The following is a 20,724-nucleotide window of genomic DNA, read 5'->3' as shown; positions in this document are numbered from 1 at the left end:
ACTTGGCCTTCAATGTCTTTAGTGACCCACCCTATGCTGTCTCTGAAAGAGAATTTCACATATTAATGACTCTCTTAGAGAAGAAATTTCTCCTCATTTCCATCTTGAGTAGGAGACCGTTTATTTTTAAACTGCACCCGATAGTTCCAGATTTACCCACTGGGCAAATATCCTCTTAGCCTCTACCCAATCAGAATTTTATATTTCAGTAAGAGCACCTGCCACTCTCCTAAACTCTGGTCAGTATAGGCTCAATCTAGTTAACTTTTTTCTTTTAATCAAAGACAATTTCTTCATCATTGATATAAACCTCATGAGCATTCTCTGAACTGCTTCCAATGCATCCTTCTTTAAATAAAAACTTGTACACAGTACTGTAGGTGCTGTCTCACCAATGCCCTGTTCAGTTAGAGTCATGAGTTCATCCAGCATGGACACAGACCCCTCAGTCCAACTCATCTGCGCCGACCAGATATCCCAATCTGACCTAGCCCCATTTGGCCCTTATCCCTCTAAACCCTTCCTATTAATATACCCATCCAGATGCCTTTTAAATGTTGTAATTGTACCCGCCTCCATCACCACCTCTGGCAGCTTGTTCCGTACACGCACCATCCTCTGCGTGAAAAATTACCCCTCAGGTCCTTTTTAAATCTTTCCCCTCTCACGATTAAACCTATGCCCTCTAGTTTTGAACTCCCCCATCCTAGGAAAAAGACATTGGCTACTCACCCTATCAGTGCCCCTCATGATTTTATAAACCTCTATAAGGTCACCCCTCAGCCTCCGACACTCCCTTTATCCACTCTGTTTGTTACATCCTCAAAAAACTCTAATAAATTTGTCAAACACAATTTCCCTTTCACAATCCATGCTGACTCTGAATTATGATTTTCCAGACATCCTTCTATTAGCTCATTAATAGATTCTAGAATTTTCCCAATATCAGATGTTAGGCTAACTGGTCTATGTCTTCCTGCTCTTTGTTTCTCTTGTTTAATAGAAATGTTACAGTTGTGGTTTTCCAATCTGCTGAGATCTTTCTAGGAATTTGGCATGTTAAAAGAAATGCATGCATTATCTCTGCAGCTACTTGCATTGAGAACTTAAGATACAGACTGTCGGGTCCATGGGCTTGTCAGCCTCTGGTTCTGTTAGTTTCCAAGTACCTTTTTCTCTAGTGGATGCAATTGTTTCTGTCTTGATTTGCTACTATTCAGGCATGCTTTTTATGTCCTCAACTGTAACTAATGGCCACTTTAGCGACTCTTGGTTTTTTTTTTAAATGTTTGTCGAAGCTTTTGCTGTCTATTTTTGTAACACTTGCTAGTTTTCTCTTGTACTCCAATTTTTCCCATTGATTTTTAGTAATCCTGGCTGGTTTCTAAAATTCTGCCAGTTTTCTGGGTTTTTAATCTCCACAGAATTGTAAGCCTTTCTTTAAATGTTAGTCACCCAAAACATCCTTACCTGGCTATGGTTTGTTTATTCTTCTTGTAGAGTCTTTCTTTCTCGATGCCATATATCCTTGTCAATGTTATGATATCCCTGCCTGTCTGCTGAATGGGGAGGTATTACATTCCTGTGTGAGGAAGAAATGCCATGCATTATTCATCTGTGCAGGGAAGAATCCATATTGGTCCATCCAACCAATTAGTGACAAAGATTGTAACTGAGGCCAGATGATGGGTGAAATAGCATTATGCTGTTTTCGTCCCTTCCTAGAGAGTAATAAATAACAGATTGGAACTGACACAAGATTAGCTTTAAAAAGCTAATTTTGGAATTCCATAGAGCAATGTACCACAGGATAATGATGTGAATGAAAAAGCTCTTCTGATGTCAGACTTAAGATACATATTTTCAACTGCGCTGAGAGTCGATGGTCTGTATGTATCCCTATCTGTACCTATCTGGGAGTTTTTGACGGGACAATATGGAGAGAGATTTACTTTGCAGGGTGCTGGCAGCTTTGTTCGTTGCAACCTGCTTACGATTCCAGGAATTTTTTGTTGAAGGGGGAAAGAGAATTGTGCATTAAGAACGTTGTCTCTTATATCTGAATCTTCAAATGACAAATGTAGTAGTGCTATATTTACATTAGCAAACCGTTCCTGGCAAAGGGAAATTGTCCACAAAACTCAGAAATGGGAATATGGATTAACGTTGGAAAGAACATCAATCAACCTAGTTCCTTTTGTTTTTTCTCTCCTTTTCCTACAGTTTCTTCACATCAAGTGGAACTGGGTTTGAGGCCTTCTTCACATCAGACGGGATGTTAGTTGTTGCAGTTTGCACCAAGAAAGAATATATGACCGTGGCTCTCCCAGAATTCACCTTGAGTGACTCCCACTGGGTACGTTCTGAGTAGCTTCTTGTGCTCATTTATAATCTAGTGTATCTCACTGGAGGTGGTCATTTTACCCAGCCTTAGCTCTTTTTGCTTTGAAAAAGACGTACTTTATTCATAAAGTATCTAGGACCAAACCAATTCAGTCCAGACATTGCATGAAATGGGGTGGAAATTTGACACTTCTCATTAGAGCTTCAATTCAGTTGCAACAAAAAGGCATTTTCTAATCAAGAAAGGAAACTATTTACATTCCCATTAAGACAATGAGGAGATCTGAAACCCTTATTACATTTTAGCAGACAGACCTTAAACTGTGGCCTCTCTTTACTGTGCCTTGGAGGTAGCTGACCTAAGCTTTAATACATCCCTCAGCATGTAGTCCTGAACTTTGGAATGTGGCAGTCTGCAACACTCTGTCAAGGTCAACTCTTTGTACTGCAAGACCAACAGGTTTTGGGCAGACGAAGAAGTGCCTTTCAACAAGTTGATGGTCCTTCAGTTGCAGCTGACGTTTGTCTCGACATGTGTCCCAGGGAACAGCCCATAGAGCACAGAGTCCCTGCATCATGGAGCTGCTCCCTCCCCGGCTTCCTTAAGAAGATGGTGATGAGCCTCTATCTTGAATCCTAGCAGCAGGTCTTGATGCAGCTGAGTGAGTATCTTATTCAAGCACTTAAGAGTACAGTTAAAAGTCAAGCCCGTTGATATGGGATTGGAGTCAAATGTGGGCAGATGAGGTAACGTCAGCAATTTTACTTCCATACAGTGCGGAAATCCTGAACAGCAGCAGCTCAGAGCCCCTTGGCATGCCTTTCTGTTCTCTTTTGCTGACAAAACTCTTGTTAAGTAATGTAATATATTACTGAAACCATGGGGAACCATCACTCCTTCCTCCAGTGGCTAAGCTGATGCGCAGAAGGCGTGAAGGACTGACACTGCTCTTCCTGCAACTGAGAAGATCACAACTATGTGAAGATTCTGCCTGACAAGATCCCTCCATGCTCCAGCAGGGAACATCATCCAGATCAACATGTCTGTTGACTGTAAATGGATGAGGCGTGTGGCACGTATTTTCCTCTTTCAAAGTAATTTACTTTCATCTCCTTAGCAATGTTTTTCCTTAATTCTTCATTCATTTGGTCCTCCGACTTTTGAAACCGCTTTCTTTTTAATCTGCATACCCTAATTACTCCCGAGGTTCACCCTGTTGACCTCCCATCCTCCACGTGGCACAAATTCCTCATTGTCCGAAATGGCCAGTTGAATTCAAAATTGTTCAAAGGTCCTACAGACTCATTTGGCTACATTTGCCCTGATTAGAAGCAGGCAAACGAGGCCTGACATCAGTATAGTAATCAAAATTTATGTTGCTTTTTCCATTTACTTGGCCAATCTGGAATGGGACCCGAACACATCCCTCTAATTTGGAAACTGTGCATCTGGACCAGAGATTTACTTCCCACCTTCAACTTATGAAAGTGGTCACTCTGCCTTGGGGCGAATACCCCAAACATTAGGGTTAATGTTCCCGGTTTTAACTGTAACTACTTGTTGAAACTGGGTTTGGAAGACAATTACTTGTAAAATGAGGTGAGAGACGTGCCCCCTTCCAAACTGCTGCTTTCTGGATGGCTCCCAGTAATAACATGCTTGAACATTGCAGGGCAGACTTAGGAAGATGGTGGATGCAATTTGGAGTTTAATGATATTAAAAGGACCTGGTTGCAATTTTTTGAAGATTTGAGTGGGTGAGCGGCAGCTGATTACCCATCAGACGAAATGTATCAGATATAAGAATTTTAGTTGTCGTTTGAATTAAAAGTACAAGAGGTACGTTGAAGTTGCAGAAACGTAGGGTTTCCATTTCTTCTAAGTTTTTGCATGAGGGTACATTAGAAGGCTGGTGGGACACTACCTTAATAAGTACCAGAGGATTTTGACAACAGTTTCATTGAAAAAGATGGAGGAAATGTGGACGCAGCATAACAGTTGACGTAAGCCACTAACCTCAAATGTTCTCCACTTGACAGTGAAACATCAGATATTAAACCACAGTTTTGCTGCAGGTGTCCAAAAATAATCTGATTTTGTCTGCTAACGGTATAAAAAGTAAATCTGATCAAAGGGAGCGCGCGCGCTCACAGCACGCAAGAGAGGGAAAACCTGGACAGAGGATGTTGTGTTCTAGTACAGTGAGTAACTCCAGTCACCAGCATAGTTTAATTTTCTCCTCACCTTCTCATTTGCAGCACTGCATTGACATTGTTCACATCGCAGGACGCCGACCCTTTGGGCAAAATTTGGTCAATATTTACACAGACGGTTATCTAAGGAAGACGGCACAGCTACGGTTCCCTTCACTGAATGAGGTGAGGTCTGACCGTCACTAACTTCTTTGAGTTTCTCTTTTTTTTCCCTAAAATAAAACTGACACAATTAAATTTTGTGCGGAACCAACGATGGGACTCAGCTCACTGACCTTGGATACCTTGAGATAAAGTCATACACCAGAATATCACCAAGTTGCACTAATGGAGGGAGTGCTACACTGTTGTCAGAGTAAATTAGTTAGAGCAGGATTTAGTTCAATATTTACACACTTTAGTCGTTACTGCAATTCCAGTATGTTGTATATGTATACTGAGTTGATTTGAAATTTTCAGGCCTAATACAAATAGATTTTTGCTTGTCAAGAGTATCAGTGTTCTGCAGCAAAAGGCATGAGGTGCAGAATAAACTTGAGGAACCACCACTCCTATTCTTATGTTCTCACCCCACTGTTCTTTCAATTTAGATGCCATCTTGTATTCCGGGCTTGAATTCTTCACCACCTTTTCTATGTGTGTTCTGAAGAAAATGATCTGACATAGGAACAGAAGTGGCCTATTCAGTCTATTAAGTCTTCCCCACTATTCAATATGGTCATGGCTGATCAAACACCTTTTACCCAGGCCATCCCCATAACCCTGTTCACTTTTTTTAGTTGTCAGAAATTTATCAATATTAACTTCAAATGCTAACAGACTACTGAGTATTTCTAGGAGGTTTCTGCTTATAAAAATCGAAAGAACTGCAGATGCTTCAAATCAGAAACAAAAGTAGAAATTGCTGGAAAAGCTCAGCAGATCTGGCAGTATCTGTGCAGGGAAATCAGAGTTAACGTTTCGGGTCCAGTGACCTTCCTGATGAGCATCAGTTCTGAGGAAGAGTCACTGGACCTGAAGCGTTAACTCTGATTTCTCCCCACAGATGCTGCCAGACCTGCTGAGCTTTTCTGGCGATTTCTGTTTATTTCATTTTATCTTTAGTATATAATTATGTTGAAATATTGATATCTTACATTTTTTCTTTACTTCCAGTCCTTCACGTACTGCTGTATTGGATCAGCTGGCCACAGAACAACGACAACAGTTATTACTTCTCCCATCCAGACTCCTGATCTGTCCTTCACTTCACATTCCCCTCTCAACCGTTCTCAGTCCTTCCCAGCCAGCTTTTCATCTCCCATGAGAGGCCCCACCTCTCCACAAGCCATTGTGAATACAATCGCAGCCAGCATGCAGGATGCAGAATGGGGCACACCAACCTCCTTGGAAGGGCTGATGGGATCTGTCTTCGTGTTCCATGAAGCTCTGCAGCCGGCACAAATCAAAGCACTTTTTAACGCAGGTGGGTTTTCCTGTACTGCTTTATTGGTCAGCCATGATGTGAGAGTTCGTGCACACCGTCTTGTTTGTTCCCATGTGCATTACTGAGGTCGTACTGAAATGATAGAGGTGTCAGTCTACCTGCCTGCCCTCTTAAGTTGATCGTAAACATTGTAAGGCAGAAGAAATGTATCACCCACCAGTGTTTCAACCGACGATGTTCACGCAATCAGCGCTACAAAAAAGCTGTTATTTTAACTTAGTATGCTTCTTGCAATCCTATTGAGCCCAAATTTGCTGTTACGTCTTTCGAAAAAGCAATAGCGATTGTCCTGTTAAATGATTTTGAGATGCACCTGGTCATGGCCAGACAGATCTATCCATTTATGATCGATATTCTATTTTGGTCCCGAGGGTTCTGGGACAAATCTACTGGCAAGACAGTGTTCTTCTCTGAACAGCCTCCTGCTGGCTGACTGTCGTTTGCAGGGTGACCAGCAGCCTGGCAAGGGAATGTGGAAGATAAATATGAAACTGTTGACCCCAGAACACATTGAGGAGCTCAAAAGGCATTACACAGGTGAGACACCTGTGAAGCCCCTCTTTAAGTCTCCATTGGACTGGTGGGAACGGTCCTTCATCCTCAAAGGTGTTCAGAAGGCAAGAGAGTGTGATGGGTAAAATTGTACAAACTCCAGGAAAGCAAGTAGAACTTACTCCTGTCACAAAGGATCTCTGAGGTGAAGAGCCTGCAAGCCTCACTCTTTGCTTTGGAGGCCTTCAGGATAACTGTCTGGTCCAGGTCTGCACTGTGGAGCAAGATGAGATGCACTTGCATTTCTTCTTCGCAGGGAGAGCTCTGTGATCAGCAGCCTAAAGGAAGAAGGTGGCTTGGTAATGTCATCTCAGTCTGACATCGTAAGGATCAGCAAATCCTTTCATGCTAAAGTACATGACTTGAAGCCCACAGACAGCATGGCCTCCCAGTTGATCCTGTCCTCTCGCGGAGGTCTTGGGTGACAGCACACGAGAGAGGCTGCACCAGCCATTATTTTTGGATGAGCCCTTAAGACCTTTTGAGATGAGTAAAACTCCGGATGTGACGGCTTGCTGGTGGCATTATATTCAGGACTGTGGGATTTGGTAGGCGAGGACCTGCTGGAGGTGTACTGCGGTATGCTTCTGGCAATTAGTGTTTGCAGATACATGAGAAATTGCATCATCACTCTCATTTACAAATGAAATGGGAGAGAGAGGAAATTAGAAATTGGTGACCAAATCCTGCCTAAGGCCATCACCAACTGAGTCAGGTCTTCTCTGGGATCAGTGATGCACCCTGACCAAACCTGTTCCGTACTGGGCAGGATTACCTCCGAGAGCCTCATGCTCCTCAGGGATATGATCGCCTATTTGCAGGACAGGGGGATGGACACCTGCCTCATCATCCTGGACCAGGAGAAGGCCTTTGACAGGATATCACACACCTACATGAGGGACTTCCTCTCTAAAATGGGCTGTGGGGAGGGAATCTGCAATTAGATCTGATTCCTCTACGCCACCGTTGTTACTCAATGAGTGGTAATCAGAAAGCTTCCTGATCAGATCTGGAGTCAGGCAGGGCTGCCTACTGTCTCCTGCCTCTTTGCTGAGGTCCATCAGGAAGGATTAGAACCTGAGAGGGGTGAATTTCCCTGTACATGGATGACGTTACTATTTTCTGCTTGGATCTGCTGTCAGTGGGCAGACTCCTAAGCATCTGCAACCAGTTCAAACTGTCCTCAGGAGCCAAGGTAAATTGAGACAAGAGCAAGGCCATGTTCCTTGGGAACTGGGCTGACCAATCCTTTAACCTCTTTAGCATCAGGACAGATTACCTGAATGTACTGGGTATATGGTTCAGAGGGGATGGGGTATGTCCAAAAGCCTGGGAGGAATGCGTTGCCAAGGTGAGGCAGAAATTGGTCCCATGCGAGCACCGCTTTCTCTACCTTCCTGGTGTAAACCTGGTTATCTGTTGTGACATACACTCGGTGTTGCATGTGGTGCCCATCTGGTCCATTCCCTAAAAGTGCACTGTTGCAGTCACCTGATCCACTTTCCACTTCATCTGGATGTCTTAAGATGGACTGTGTCCACAGGAACACCATAGACAAAGCTCCGGATAAGGTAGGTGGGGTGGGCGTGGGGTGTGTGGGGGGGCGGTGGGGTTGGTAGTTGTGGGATGTTGAGGGTGGAGGATATACCCAAAGCCAATTCATCATGAAGGCCACCTTTGTGTGCAGCTGCATCAAACTGTGTGTAGACTCTTGGAATGCAAACACCATCTGTATTTATATCTTCCTGCTTGTCATTTGTTCACCCTGTCTCACTTGCTCTCATTTTCCATTTTACAATTCTGGCTCCTGGCCTTGCTAAATTGCCCATAGTATCCATGGGTGTGCAGCCTAGGCAGATTAACCATGGGAATTGCAGAGGTACAGGGATACAGCCGGGGGTGGGGGATAGTGGGGAGTGGGTATGCGGTAATGGGGGTGGTAGTTATGGTCGGGGTGGAATTCTCTTTCGTGCAGACTTGACAGGGCGAAATCATCTGCTTCCACACTGTATGGGATTCTATGATTCTGCCCTAACATATTACGTCCCTTTATAGTGCTGAGTTTGATTGCGCTTGCTGTGTTCCTCCCTGCACATTATTCTCCTGGTTTCCTTTAGAGAAACTCATCATCTCTTGACAAAATCCTGACAGATGTTGTTCTCAAGGACTTTACCACTTACATTCTCTCTCTCCCGCTCATGCTCACTCTCCCATCTTCCACATAATTATAATTAAAATTTGGAGGGCTGGCAGCATGTGTGCAAAAACGCATGTGATTAACAGCAGGGGAATGCTTTTCATTGGTGTAGGTGGGTTATTAAAGAGCCTCTTGATCAAAATGGGAGGCTTTGCATCACGGCCACCTTTCATGTCCAACCAATATAGTGTTAAACATATAACTTGAGAACGCAAAGGCGACACTGGATGCTTTCCAAAATTAAATTTCACTTGTAAATGTTTCGCAATGTATTGATTTCACTTTTGTCACGTGTGCATCATCATTATTTGTTTTGAATAGCATCTTCAGAGAGCTAACTGTACTGCTGAGCCTCATGGTTTGTACGTATTGATGGTTACAGGAGGAGTTGGAGACATTTTCTTTGTTGAGGAACAAATAATGTGGTGTTCGTTTGTTCAATCTTTATTGAATGTTTAAGCGAGTGTTCAGTGTTGTGCTCACTGCTCTGTGGGACAATACTGAATTTGCAGGCCTTCCCTTCTAACATTGTTAAAGATCATTCCCAGTGGGGACAATTGAAATGCTGTAAACACAAAGCCCTGTATTTCTCTGCCAGCCAGCATTGTGAGATGGACCCAAATTTGAACTGTAGTGATGCCATTCATTTTCTTACCATGACTGCTTGTTCCAACCGCTTGCACACCCAGGATGTAGACCCTTCCCAATCCACTCCTCCATGCCGCTGACATCTCACCACTGGCTCAGTCTTGCTGGTCCTGAGCCACTGTGTAATCTGTCATCCTCCTGCACCCCTCCTTTGATCCCTAGAGCTATAAGGAAAACCATCAAACTTGAATATAACTGAGCAAAGGTGCACACCACCTTTTAAACATCATGGGCTGAGATTCTCATGTGCTGCTAACTTTATCTCGGAAGTAGGAAATAGTTTAAAATGTTTTAGACTAATGTGTACTCATGGTATGCAAATATGTCCTCTGCATCTCAACCCACTGTTTGGAACTTGAAATTTCACAATGTCCCTAATTGAGTCATCCTACATGCCATGTTTCCTACTCTTGAGCTGCATAAAATGCATCCCATTGTTTCCCTCTCTCTCTGTGTCTCTCTGTGTCTCTCTCTATACTTTGCTTTCATGGTCTCTCTGGATGTGATAAGCAGTGACCCGATCTGCAATAAAAGGCCTTTTGCTAGAGTTGAAGTTGCTGAAACAAACTCAACATACAAAGCAGTGCGGTGATCACTTTGTCATTGGTTTACTTTGTTCTTTAGGTCCAAACAATTTGTTGCCATTTAAGCCTGACAGTGAGCTGTCTGATTTGAGTAACAAGCTACTCCTTCATTACACTCCCAAGGTAAGTAAGTTCAGAAAGTTTTTTACGTGAAAGTTGCAACAAACTTAGTGAGTTGAGTTCTGTCAAAGCAAAGGGTGGTGCATGGAGGAATAGTCACTTGATGAAGGTACTGTAAGTTCCAATCACCAGCAGAGCTCTAGCAAAGAGGGCAGAGGAGTGACCCATGATGGGGAAATTGATTGAAGGAGGGTGGAGTATGAAGGATGGATTGTGTAATGGATGCAGTCGACCTTCCTTCCAGGGCCAGTTAGTGGCATATACTATATTTGAGTTAGTGACAGGAACCATACCTTGAAGGCAACTCGTTAGCTATATGAACATTAACCTATTTTCATGGTTTCATCTTTTTTTAGGCCTGCAAAAATCAAATTTGTCTAGATCTGTCCTCAAACCGATTCTATGATGGGAGGTTGACTGGGCACAATACAGTCAACTGGGATATCAAGGTGAGTACCAGTTTGATGGAAAATGTCAACAAGCTTAATGCAGCATATCTGTTCTACAGTTTGGGATGTCAAGAGCAGGAAGGATGGGGGAGTGCAGCTTACACTTCACCTTACTGCAGCCATGGCATTTAACCAGTGCCAGGGAAAACTCCACTAGACAGTCTGCTGCATCCCTGCAAGCTAAGAGTAAGGTACAGGACCTTGTAACCTGGGATCATTGTGGCTTACAGAGATCCCCCATGGAGGTATATTGGAAACATCCTCCATCTCTGGGTCGTACTCATCTGACTGCAGAGATTTGACCCCACTTAGCAAGGACCTACCACCTGCCATTGCTCTGCAGTACTGTGACAGGAACACACACATCCTTGTAAGTGACCTGATGCCAGCTCTTTAGGTGCCTGAGGATCTAAAATCCAGTTATCAGACTGGAGAACGTAGAAATTGCCAAGTTTATCTATCAGAGAGTAAATTTTGAATGGCACAAGAACATTACCATTAGTCTTCTTCCACACACAGTTGGCGCTGGGCCAGTAATTCCATTGGCACCACACACCCAGACACCTTGCTTGAGGTTGGTATCAGGACCGTGAAGGTGTTCGCAATGAACTAACCAATCCTATCAGCAAAGACTACCACCTCCAGTTCTGTATTCACAAATGGCCAAAAAAAAACTCCCAATTTTTTAATCTCTATCATGTGTCAAGCTCTGGGCTGTTGACCTCCAAGCTCCTTGACCTGCTCCACAGCATTCTCTTAGTTTCACTGACTTTGTTCCAGGGCATGTCCTCCCTCTCTATGTCTCTCTCTGTCTCTGTCTCTCTTTCTCTTTTACTCTCTTACACACTTTCTTTTTCTCTGTTCTTTATGTCCTCCCACTTATCAATAGACTGTGTTTATTCCTATGGTCAGTAATCATTCTTATCTTTTTAGGATGTGATCAATTGTGTTGGGGGAATGGGCGTCCTCCTACCACTTCTAGAACAAGTGGCATCCAAAAGCGAAGATTCAGAGGAGAATCAAGAGACAACTGACCTAGTGGGACCAGAACTGACATCTTCACAGAACATCCAAGGAATGCTCCTACCTCTGGGGAAGTCTTCAGGTAAATCTCTTGACCAGAATTTTATGGCCCCTACCCTCCTAAAATGGTCTGGCAAATATGGAGTATGAAATCATGTGCAATGTCGGAGTTATTGAGCTCATCATCTGCCTTAGTTTTTAACCATAACCTTTGTTATTTTGCCAGTGATAGGCTAGGTATTGTGCAGCTGGTTCACCCTTGGGTTGCTGAGATGCCCCAGAGGCCAATTAATAGTTACTGAAGAGCCACTTCTCACTGTTGTTAGAGTGTGCACTGTCCATGCCACATGACAAAGCCACCACATACGTTCTGGTGGCCTGACTGCTGACCCACGATGATAGCTTTCCTCATGATTGGGAACCATATGCCTTATTGTTAACACCCAGCAGAAAGAGCAGTCCGGCTTCAAGACCCTTTCCCTAGTGCCTTGATCATAAATCCTCCCACTACCTACTTAGGAAATGCATGTATATGGGTAAGAAATGAAAATGGCTGCATAACCTGATGACATCATGTCCAGTAGAAATGCCACAGAGATCATCTTCCAGCCGGAATGGCTCCAAGAGCATCTTTCATCATGTGATTGCATTCTTGGAGATCTAGGGAGAAAGCAAAAATATTAATAAATAAGGAATGTGAACATTTAAAAAGACCCTACTTCTCCATGTTTCTGTAACTCTCAAAACTGTCCACAACTCTGCATTTTTTCACCGCAGCCTCCTTGTCAGTCCTCCACTTCCTTCATCCCAGGTTTGTTGCCATGCCATTAGCCTATAAAGTGCTAATCTCTGAAAGTTTCTGCACCTCTCTTCTATTTAAAATATTCCTTAAAACTACCTTGTCCAACATGCGTGTCTTTCTTTGTCTGATTGCTTTGAAAATCGTCCATATAGGAAGTATTGCCAGCTACAGGAGTTGGAGCTTTGGGTTTAGAAGCTTGATCTATGGTTTGAGTCATTGTGGTACACTGAGGCTGAGAGGTGCGCAAGTAATACATTCAGAGAGGTGGTTACACCACAGGCTAGGAGTAGAACTGATGAAAGAAATAGAAAAGTAGAAAGCGAAAACAGAATACAGATAAAGCACAGGGAAGCATTCAATATGATTAAAATGTAGAATCGTAAAAAAGGAGGATGGAAGGCAGTCCGTGACATTTGCAAAATGGTTGATGATTTGAATACCCAAATGGATATGATTTGATTGTCATAACAAAGACATAGTTACACAGTGCCCAGGATTGAGAATTAAATATCCAAGGACATTCAGAACCTTGGAGCGATAGGCCAAACGTTAAAGAACAGGGGTAGCACTCTTAATTTGGGACAAGATTCGTACATTAGTGATAACAGATCTTAGATCAAAGCATCAAGATGGAATCAGTTTATGTGAAGCCAAGAAACAGCAAAGGGCAGAAAACATTGGTGAGTTGCTGAGTTTCTCCAGCAATTTCTGTTGAAATTGAAACGTTGATGGATACTGTTTATAGGCCACCAGGCAGTGGTGGTAATATCAGACATGGCATAAATCAGGAAATTAGAGATAACACATAATGTGGGTAATACAGTAATAAAGGAAGTTTCAATTTAGACACAGACTGAGTTAACCAAATTAGAACTAATATTCTGGAGGATGAATTTCTTGAGTGGGTACTGGATGTTTCTGGCTCAGTACATTGAGGACCCAACTTGGGATTGAGTTATTTTGTGAGGGAAAATTAAGGACATTGCTGTAAAGGTGCCTTAGTATAGTATGTTAGAATTTCACATTAAATTCGTATACAATACAGTTCATTCTTAAATTAGGGCCTTGAGTCTGAAAGAAAATTTATGAAGAACTGTGTGCAAGTTGGCTCTGGTGGATTTGGAAAATACATTTAAAACATTTGATGGTAGACAGGTTGAAGGTTGCGTTAGATCAAAGGAAGGGGCTTGTATGGTTGGCTGAAGATATAGTAAGCTTGAGGATTGTGAGCAAAGGAGAATCAATAAGCTAATGAAGCATGGAAAAATAGAATATCAGTGCAAACTGGCAAGAAACAGAGGTGTACTGTAAAACCTCTTTAGATACGTAGAAAGGAAAAGGTAAGGCAAATATGGGCCCTTTGCATTGAGGAAGGGAGAATTTAGAGTGGAGAACAAGGAAGTGGAGGAGAAACTAAACAGTTACATTTCTTATATATTCACAGAAGATGACACAGGAAAATCTCCCAGAAGTACTAGGCAACCAGTGGGCTTGTGAAACTGAGGAACAAAGTTAAATTAGGAAAGTATACTTGACAAGTTAACTGGATTGAAGTTGATAACTTTTCTGGATCAGATAAGCTACATCCCAGTGTTGGATGAGGTGGCTAGAAAGATGATGGATGCATCGGTGGTTATCTTTGAAAATTCTGCAGATTCTGGAAGCATTAAAGTGGATTGGGAAGTAGCAAATGTAACCCCACTGTTTAAGAAGGGAGGAAGATGGAGAGTGGAGAACTGCAGATCCATTGGTATGATGTCACTTGCAGGGAAAATGTCATAAACTGCTCAATCAGAAAAGAATGGAAAACTAGGCAGATAAACATGGATTTATGAAAAGGATATTATATTTCATAAACTAGTAGTATTTTGAGGATATTAGTAGCATAGGTAAATAGATATGGCAAATTTGGATTTTGGAAGGCTTTAAAGTCCCATGCAGGAAATTAGTAAATAGAATTAGAGCACATGCGATTGGGGAACCAAAACTCGTACAGATTGAGAACTTGTTAACAGACAGAAAGCAGAGAGTTGGAATAAATGGGTCATTCTCAGGATGTTACTAATGGGATACTGTAAAGGAACAGTATTAGGTTCGCAGATACATAATCTATATAAATGATTTGGATGGGTATATCAATTATAATATTTAAGATTTGCTGATGACACCAAACTGGGTAGAAATATGTGTTATAATGAAGGTTCAAGGAGACTTTAAGAGGACTTTGACAGGTTAAGTGAACAGGATAAAACATGGCAGATGGACTATAATGTGAATAGGTGTGAAGTTATTTACTATCATTTTTAAAAAAGACATTTTTTTTAAATGATGTGAAGTTGGGAAGTGTGAATGTCCGAAGAGAGTGGGATGTCCTTGTTAATGAGTCACTAAAAGTTAGTGTGCAGGTACAGCAAGAAATGAGGAAGGAAAATTGAATCAGAGATAGTAGGAACTGCAGATGCTGGAGAATCCGAGACAACAAGGTGCAGGGCTGGATGAACACAGCAGGCCAAGCAGCATCATAGGAGCAGAGAGGCTGACGTTTTGGGCCTAGACCCTTCATCAGAAAATTGAATGTTAGTTTTTATCAGATAGGGATTTGAGTTTAGGAATAACGATGTCTTGATTCAGTTATATCGTGCTTTGGTAAGATCACACTTGGATTATTTTGTACAGATTTGGTCCCCTTTTTTTGAAGAGGGATACATTTTGCAAATGAGGTTCACTAAATGAATCATGAGTGTGGCTGAATTGTCTAATGAGGAGAGTGGGTCAGTACTCTGGAGTTTTGAAGAATGAGTTGACCTCATTTAAATTCTTAAATTTTTTTTACAGGGCAGATGTAATTAAGATGTTTCCCATGGCTGATGAGTTTTAACACCAGGGGACATGATTTTAGAATTAGGGGCAGGAATTTAAGACCGAAATGAGGAGAAATTTCTTCACTCAGAGGGTGGTGAATCTTTGGGTCAGCTCCTTTCAAAGGATTTTCCATCTGTAAATCCTATCCAGAAAATCCTGTAGCTCCCTTTGCATTTCAAATCAAAACATTGATCTTTTAGTGAATGGAGCTTTGTGCAATTACGTGTGAACGTGAAAAGGTCTTGCTCAAGGGTATGATGTTGAGATGGTGTTGACATTCCATAAAAGATGAGCTCAAATGATGCTTCTTCGTACTATATTAACTTGTGGTCTTTTTATAGAGAGCAAATTGGAGAGGAATAGTGTAGCTGCATTTTTGCTACTGGTTAAGAATTTAATCCGAAACCATGCCATAAATCAGGAGAATTTCATCCAGTGCAATGGCCCAGCTGTCATAGGTGCCCTGCTGCAAAAGGTAAGACTTTGTTGTGAATTTTGTTCTTGCGTAGCTTGTGGTCATCACTGGCAAGATTGGTCGTTTGTTGCCCATTCCTAATTGCCCTTTCTCATGGTATGCTTGGCCATCTCAGTAGGCAGTTAAGAATCAACCACGTTAGCATAAGTAGATTATCACAACTTTTCTCCCATTCTATCCATCACCAAAGAACCCTCTGCTTGGGTTTGCTTTTCATAATAGTCTTTTATAATTTACTAAAACTTTGTGATTTGTATATTTGTACTCCCAGATCCCTTTGCTTCTCCAACCCAATTTGTTCATATTTTTGTTTATTCTGTATTTTGTGTAATTTGTCACGGCCTTAAATTGGGACTATCTCTCTCGCCCCCAACCACTTCCCCTTTCCTTCTCTCTTCCCTTTTGCTCCCCCTCCCTTTCCCCTCCTCCATTAATTCGCTTCCCTCGATGGGGTGCAGATCTTCAAATTTAGAAATGGTGATTTTGATTCCAACGTCTGAATTGTCAATGTCAATTGTGACCTCATGCTTGATTTTCCCAATTGCTTCATTTTAAATATGTATTTAACATTTAAAAGAGGACTATCAGATGACCTCTCAATCTTCTATACTCAATGGACTACAAGTGAAATTTATGTAATCTATTGACATTATTTAATTCTGTAGGTCTGGTATAATTTTGGTGAATTTGCAAACCCAGGTTGAAGCTGAAACATATTTGTAGAGCATCTGGAGAGGGACCCTTACAATATATCTACTATACCTATGCTTGCCCTGCAGTCATTGGGGGATAATGTATAGGTATCCATGCTGCATTTGATCTGGAGTGTTTGATATGACAGTGCAAAAGAATTTATATTGAGTTACTAACCCATCTTGTGCCTACCCTTGGAAGGTTTCATTGTATTCCTCAAGATTCCTCAAGTTAAGGAATATAATATTAAAATCTTAACAAGTTTTTATTTTATTTTGAACTGAAGCAGTTTCAGCCACACTAGTCAAGCTTGTTTAAATTGTCACCGATTCTATTATATTGTTCTTGTTGTACAAAACAAAGTTAATGTCCCCATATAGAGAGCTGGGGATAGAAACTAACGTCCCTGTGAGAGCAGGATTAGGGGGAAGGAAATCGGTGACAAACTTCAAAAGATGACTTCAAAAAAAAAAGGATGTACTTTGCAGTTAATGAGATTTTATGGAACTTAATGAGGTCTCATGATAGCTAACAAACTTCATTGAACTTAACAAGGATGTTTTGTTAGTTATCATTACCTTGGAGTAAACATTTTCTTTCAAAGCTTCCAGTTTTAATCAAAGGAAATTGTTACATTTGCAGAAGGTTGGTGGGTGACAATTCCTGCTCAGTTAGAGCTGAACTAATTACAGTATACTTGAATCATCTTAGCATAGACTGAAAAGAAGAAAGTAATAAAACAGATTTTATTATAGCCTAGGCAACAGTTTTTATTACAGAAAGGATGATAACTGACAGAGAGGGTAGAACTTAGATTTGCTGAGATGATGTGGGAATTTGAAAATATAGCGGTAAGAAGAAAACATGAGAAACATGAAATATACTTAAAACTGTGTGTTACTCTAGCATCAAAAATGATTTTCTGGATGCTTTCTTACCTGTATCAACCAACTCCTTGAGTCCTTTTTCCTCCTCACCTTCCAACCTCCAATGTGAAGAAAATGTGACTTCAAAGTTTGTAACCATTAATTCAGCTTCTCCTTCTGTTGCCAACCTTCACCACTAAGGCAGGCTTCTTATGAGACTTCCCCCAATCTATCTGAGCCAAGGCCATCCTATCTGTGACACTTCGACCCAATTTCCTTTTAAATTGCAAGCATGTACCTGAACTTCATAACAAAGAACATTGTAAATAATTTACTTTGTTTAGTAATTGCCCCAACGCTTTCAAAATATTTGCTTGCCCATTACTCCTCTATCCTTTCAAACTACCACACTTGCCCAACCTCCTTACCTCACCGAAGCTCTTAACATATTGTCTCCAAAATCTATAACCATCTTTACTGAAACAGACATTATCCTATTTGATAGGAGCTCCGTCCGTGCTGAAGCTCACATCTGATCGTTTGCTATCTCTCGACTTGATTATTCGAGCACTTTTCTTGCTGACCTCCCATCCTCTATCTATTGCATTCATCCAAAGCACTGCTTGTCCCGACTTGCATCAGCTCTCATTCACCATTTAACATTGTATTCCCTGATCTACAATGACTTCCGGTCCCCAAGTGCAGCATTTAAAATTTTCACCCCCATTTTAATCTTCAGATTATCAGGTTGTCTCCCTTCCCCACCCCTGTAATCTTTGGAATTTCCTCCGTTCCCACAAGTTCTTTTATCCAACCTCTTTGTATTTACTTCAAGGCCTTCCTTAAAACTTAACTCCTTGTCCATGGTTTGGACATATGCTTGAAATTGTTGCCTTTAACTGGACATAAATCATTGTCTGGATACATATGTAAAGGATCTTTTTCTGTGTTAAAGGTTACAGTTACTCTAATTTCCATGGGAGTTAGCATAAGCAAGAGGTGATTTAATTTTTAAATTTTTTTTTTAAAATAATGAATTGGGAAAGTCTTGTTCTTCCATTTGGACATTTTGTGATGATGGATCATTAGTTTATAATTCTCACTAAAGTGGTAAGAACAAGTATCACGGTGTGGTTGATGCAGAGACCATTGCATCTTTTAAGGGAATGTTGGATGAGTATTTGTAGAGATGAAAGACAGAAGGCTGTGGAAAGAGTGTGGCAATGGAATTTGTTTTAGTTTAATCTATCAAAGAACCAGCACAGACATAGCGGTATGGGATTATGATGATTGTTGGTAGCGTGGTGGCTCAATGGTTAGCACTGTTGCCTCAGAGCGCCAGGGACCCAGGTTCTGCATGGACTTTTCACGTTTTCTCCATGTCTACGCAGGTTTCCTCTGGTTTCTTCCTGCAGTCAAATGATGTGCAGGTTAGGTGGATTCGCTATGGGAAAAGCAGGGTTATAGGGATAGGGTAGGGGAGTGGGTCTGGGTGAGATGCTCTTCGGATGGTCAGTATGGATTGATGGGTCAAGTGGCCTGCTTCCATACTGAAGGGGTTCTAAGTTTTTAATGAAAGGAAGATATGATAGAATCATGCACTGCGGAAAAAGAGACCATGAAGCCTGAGTGGCTGTGCTGACTATTCTCTGCAACTGTTCAATGAATCTGCCTCCCACAGCTCTGTTCCTTTGTTCAGGCATATGTTTGCTCTTTATTGGTGGAAGTGTCCATCAAGGTGTTCCTCAGCCTATTCAATATTATGCTTTCAAAAAGTGGTGATTGCGTTCATAAGGAAGCAGTTAGTTATGTTAAATGCTATCTTGGAATTAAAGGGTCAAAAAGCAATAATCAACACAAAATTATGTACAAAAGATAATGGTAATGTACTCTCAGGACAGTTAGCACACCTGCACAATATTTTCTAATCAATCTGTTCAGAGATATTTTTAGACACCTCTGTAATAGCTGAGACTTGAACCCAGCACTGCTGGCTTAGAGGTAAGGAAACTATTGCTGCGCCACATGAGACATTTAATTTTTTTTTCTGGCAATCATGATTGGTAATGAAACGAAGTAAAGGCTATGGAATGCAGATTTCTGTTGTTTAGTGGAACTAGGAACAATATAAATGAAGTGTGATGATCAGCATTGTTTTGGAAATGAAAGAGAAACCCCTGGATGGTTGAGGTGCATGTGAGTACATCCTGTGCTCAGTGCTGTGCTGTTTTGTTAAGTCAGTCTCAAATGCCTGTTATATGCAGAAAACTTCATCTTTAATAAACCTTTTGAATCATGACTAATACAGGTAATGGGCTGCAGCTTTTTGTCTTGATATTGTTATAAATTTTGCATTCCCAAAAACTGCTCTGCTTCTTTATATTAGTGTCAGTCATGGCTCAATGGTAGCACTCTCACTTGAGTCAGGAGGACATGGGTTCAGGGTCTACATTGAAGACTTGAACACACAATCTAAACTGACACCTCAGTGCAGAACTGAGTGTGTACTGGGGTTACTGAGGATGCTGTTTCCATATGAGACATTAAAGTGAGGCCCTGTCATTCTTCTTGATTGGATATAGAAAACTGATGGTACTAAATGAGGAAGAGTAGGAGAATAACTGGCCAATTTTTACTCTTCAATCGACGTCACTAACATGGGTCATCAGGTTATTTGTGACTATGTATCAACGTGTTGCATTGTAAAGAACTTTGAGATGTCCTGTCATCGTGAAACAGGCTATAAAAACACAAGTCTTTCTTTGTAAAGGTTCCGAGCCACAGAGTGGACATGAATGTACTCATGGCCTGTCAGTTCCTGATGGAGCAGGCAGCTAGTGAAGGCAATAATCTCCTCCTCCACTGTATGTACCAGTACCTGCTCTTTGACTTCCGCATCTGGAGCCACAGCGACTTCGCCGTTCGATTGGGTAATGCTTTACATTTCATTTGGAAAGCCTTTTTCTGGGCCATGAAACCCCAGCCTGTGCAATAGTGTGATAGATTGGGCAAAAATGAAGTGGAGGATCAAGCCAAGTCTCAACTGAGAATAATCCAAAATTTTCGGTCCCTAGTCTGTGATCTCTGCGTGGCAATTTATTCAACTGCTGTAACTGCTAAATCCCTCTTTAAGTTTAGTAAGAATAAAAATGAAGAGTAAGTTTAAACTAATAACTACATAAATTTTCAGAAACTGTTCAGTAAAGTTAAAATTAACTTTAGAGTGTGCAAATCCATGTGAACAAGGGTTGTAATGGGATTGGGCAAAACATGATGCGACAGGAAGGCTAGCATTTATTACACATTTAAACTTTGATCCTATTGAGTGGCTGCTTGAACCACTTTAGAGGCCTGCTATGAACGTAGGAACAGGAGTAGGCCACTCAGCCCCTCACATCTACCCCACCATT

At 41.5% G+C, this 20,724-nt stretch overlaps 1 protein-coding gene across 3 annotated transcripts in view; it reads left to right on the top strand.

Annotated features, from left to right (window-relative positions):
* The window catches only part of nbeal2 (neurobeachin-like 2), a 202,607-nt gene that overhangs the window by 103,605 nt on the left and 78,278 nt on the right, over window positions 1-20,724 (top strand). For all 3 annotated transcript variants that reach the window (XM_048595708.1, XM_020515436.2, XM_048595707.1), the window contains 8 exons: window positions 2,224-2,356; window positions 4,603-4,722; window positions 5,713-6,022; window positions 10,065-10,147; window positions 10,501-10,593; window positions 11,527-11,698; window positions 15,622-15,755; window positions 20,085-20,244. In XM_048595708.1, the coding sequence (XP_048451665.1) occupies window positions 2,224-2,356; window positions 4,603-4,722; window positions 5,713-6,022; window positions 10,065-10,147; window positions 10,501-10,593; window positions 11,527-11,698; window positions 15,622-15,755; window positions 20,085-20,244 (1,205 nt within the window). The remainder of the gene's footprint in view (window positions 1-2,223; window positions 2,357-4,602; window positions 4,723-5,712; window positions 6,023-10,064; window positions 10,148-10,500; window positions 10,594-11,526; window positions 11,699-15,621; window positions 15,756-20,084; window positions 20,245-20,724) is intronic.

The sequence above is a fragment of the Rhincodon typus genome, chromosome 4 (assembly GCF_021869965.1).
Source record: "Rhincodon typus isolate 14 chromosome 4, sRhiTyp1.1, whole genome shotgun sequence".
Classification (NCBI taxonomy): domain Eukaryota; kingdom Metazoa; phylum Chordata; class Chondrichthyes; order Orectolobiformes; family Rhincodontidae; genus Rhincodon; species Rhincodon typus.
The sequence above is the reverse complement of the archived record's forward strand: the minus strand, read 5'-3'. Positions and strand labels throughout refer to the sequence as shown.